Genomic DNA, 1633 nt, shown 5'->3' on the forward strand with positions numbered 1-1633 from the left:
CGTCGTCCAATACTGCAAATTTATTTTACTTTAGACGCGCACATTCGCTGTATTTGGTATGTAAATAAGCAACATTCAGTACAATGACTGTGACATCACATCTTGCATGGTGTACTTTAGTAAAAATTGTTTGCAATGCACCAAAAAAACAAAAAGAAAACGCGTACGCATACTCCATCCTGTCGACATCAGAAAGGGTGCTGTAAATGGGCTAACATATGCTCTGACCTGCGACAACTACATAAAAAAGAAAATTAAAGTTGAGGTGTCGTTTGCTCGCCGCTGTGGAATAAGGGGTATTCACTTTTGTCACATGCCGTTGCTTGCACAGATGACACGTTGATAGCGAGCATTCCTCCAAGGATAACTGCGAAATGCGTGGTTCACGGAGGCTCGTCTCGCCGCTCTAATGTGGAACAAAATGGCGGATTGACGTCACGTGAATACCCCTTGGCTTGAATGGCTGTGCATCAGCGGCCATTGTGGTAACTGATGCTGAGCGCGTACCTTGCAGAGCATACATTTCGCACACACGAATCATCTCGGCAGAAACAAGTAGGATGACCCCCAGCGTCGCGCGATGAACAAGTCGCGTTTTCACAATTCGACGTCATCGCGTACAGCAGGATCACCCCTGAGCCAATGTTCAGAGTTCAGATTTCTTGGGCGAGTCTGGCTTCGACGACTCGTCACTGGGCGGTGGCAGGACCTCGTCCAAGCAGCCGTCGTCGCCTTTCCGGAGCGCCCTGCCCCGACACAAGTAGTCGCTCAGCGCTCTGTCCTGCTTCCCAAAGTACCAGGCTTCGATGTCGGCCTCGTGCTCCTCCAAGAGCGCCTCGCACTGGGTCTTGAGGTTGGTCACTTCCGCCGACGGCGTGTCCCACAGCTCGTGCGGGATCCCCAGGTCCACCTTGACGCCCTTGGCCACCAGGTTGTTGAGGGCCTTGAAGGTGTTGCTGGTGCCCTTCGCGAAGCGCGTGCTGTCCTTACGCTCCTTGTGCACGTTGTACTGGAGCAGGCGGTCGCAGACTCCGTCCAGCGTCTCGACGAGGCGGAGCTCGGACACGGCGTACTTTTTCCTCTTCTTAGGCTTGCCGAACTCGTAGCCGGTCTCGATCACGTCATGAGTCCTGCCGGTCTCTCCCAGACTCGCCTCCAGCTCGACGGCGAGGTACTTGCACACCTCGCACTTGGACGCGTACTTCACGCCGTACTGGGATTCCTCGAAGCTCTCCTCGGCGGCCCGGAGGTGGCCGAAGAGGAGCAGGGTGGAACAAAGTAAGAGTCCGAAGACTGCCATCGGAATACGGCGGACCACGACCGTTTGTGAGTTTCCCCGGCTGTCAGAAACACGTCGACTTTCTGCGCGTTATCGTCGCGGCAAAAAAGATAAGCCGGTCTTCCATCGAGCGAACGTGGGAGCAGTGCGGAGACAGCGCTGACGGAGAGCGACTCCGGACTCCGGAAGACGGAAGCTCTCGACGGAAGCAACGGAAGCGCTAAAACGAAAGCGCCTGTGGCGCCTAACGTTGGTGGCGCCTGCGCGTTCGGCGTTTTGGCGCCCTAGTTTGCCTAGTTCATATAATCAAAAAGTTGTTTCCGTTTTTATAATGTTTACTTAATAAAAACTTTA

General features: G+C 54.0%; 1 protein-coding gene across 1 annotated transcript; it reads right to left on the reverse strand.

The window, feature by feature from the left end:
* Window positions 1–1633, reverse strand: LOC8037847 (protein canopy 4). Its single transcript, XM_002412428.4, has one exon. The coding sequence runs from the start codon at window positions 1298–1300 to the stop codon at window positions 647–649; it is 654 nt and encodes a 217-aa protein (XP_002412473.2). The 5' UTR covers window positions 1301–1633; the 3' UTR covers window positions 1–646.

The sequence above is a fragment of the Ixodes scapularis genome, unplaced genomic scaffold (assembly GCF_016920785.2).
Source record: "Ixodes scapularis isolate PalLabHiFi unplaced genomic scaffold, ASM1692078v2 PGA_scaffold12__126_contigs__length_90152505, whole genome shotgun sequence".
NCBI classification, from domain to species: Eukaryota; Metazoa; Arthropoda; class Arachnida; order Ixodida; family Ixodidae; genus Ixodes; species Ixodes scapularis.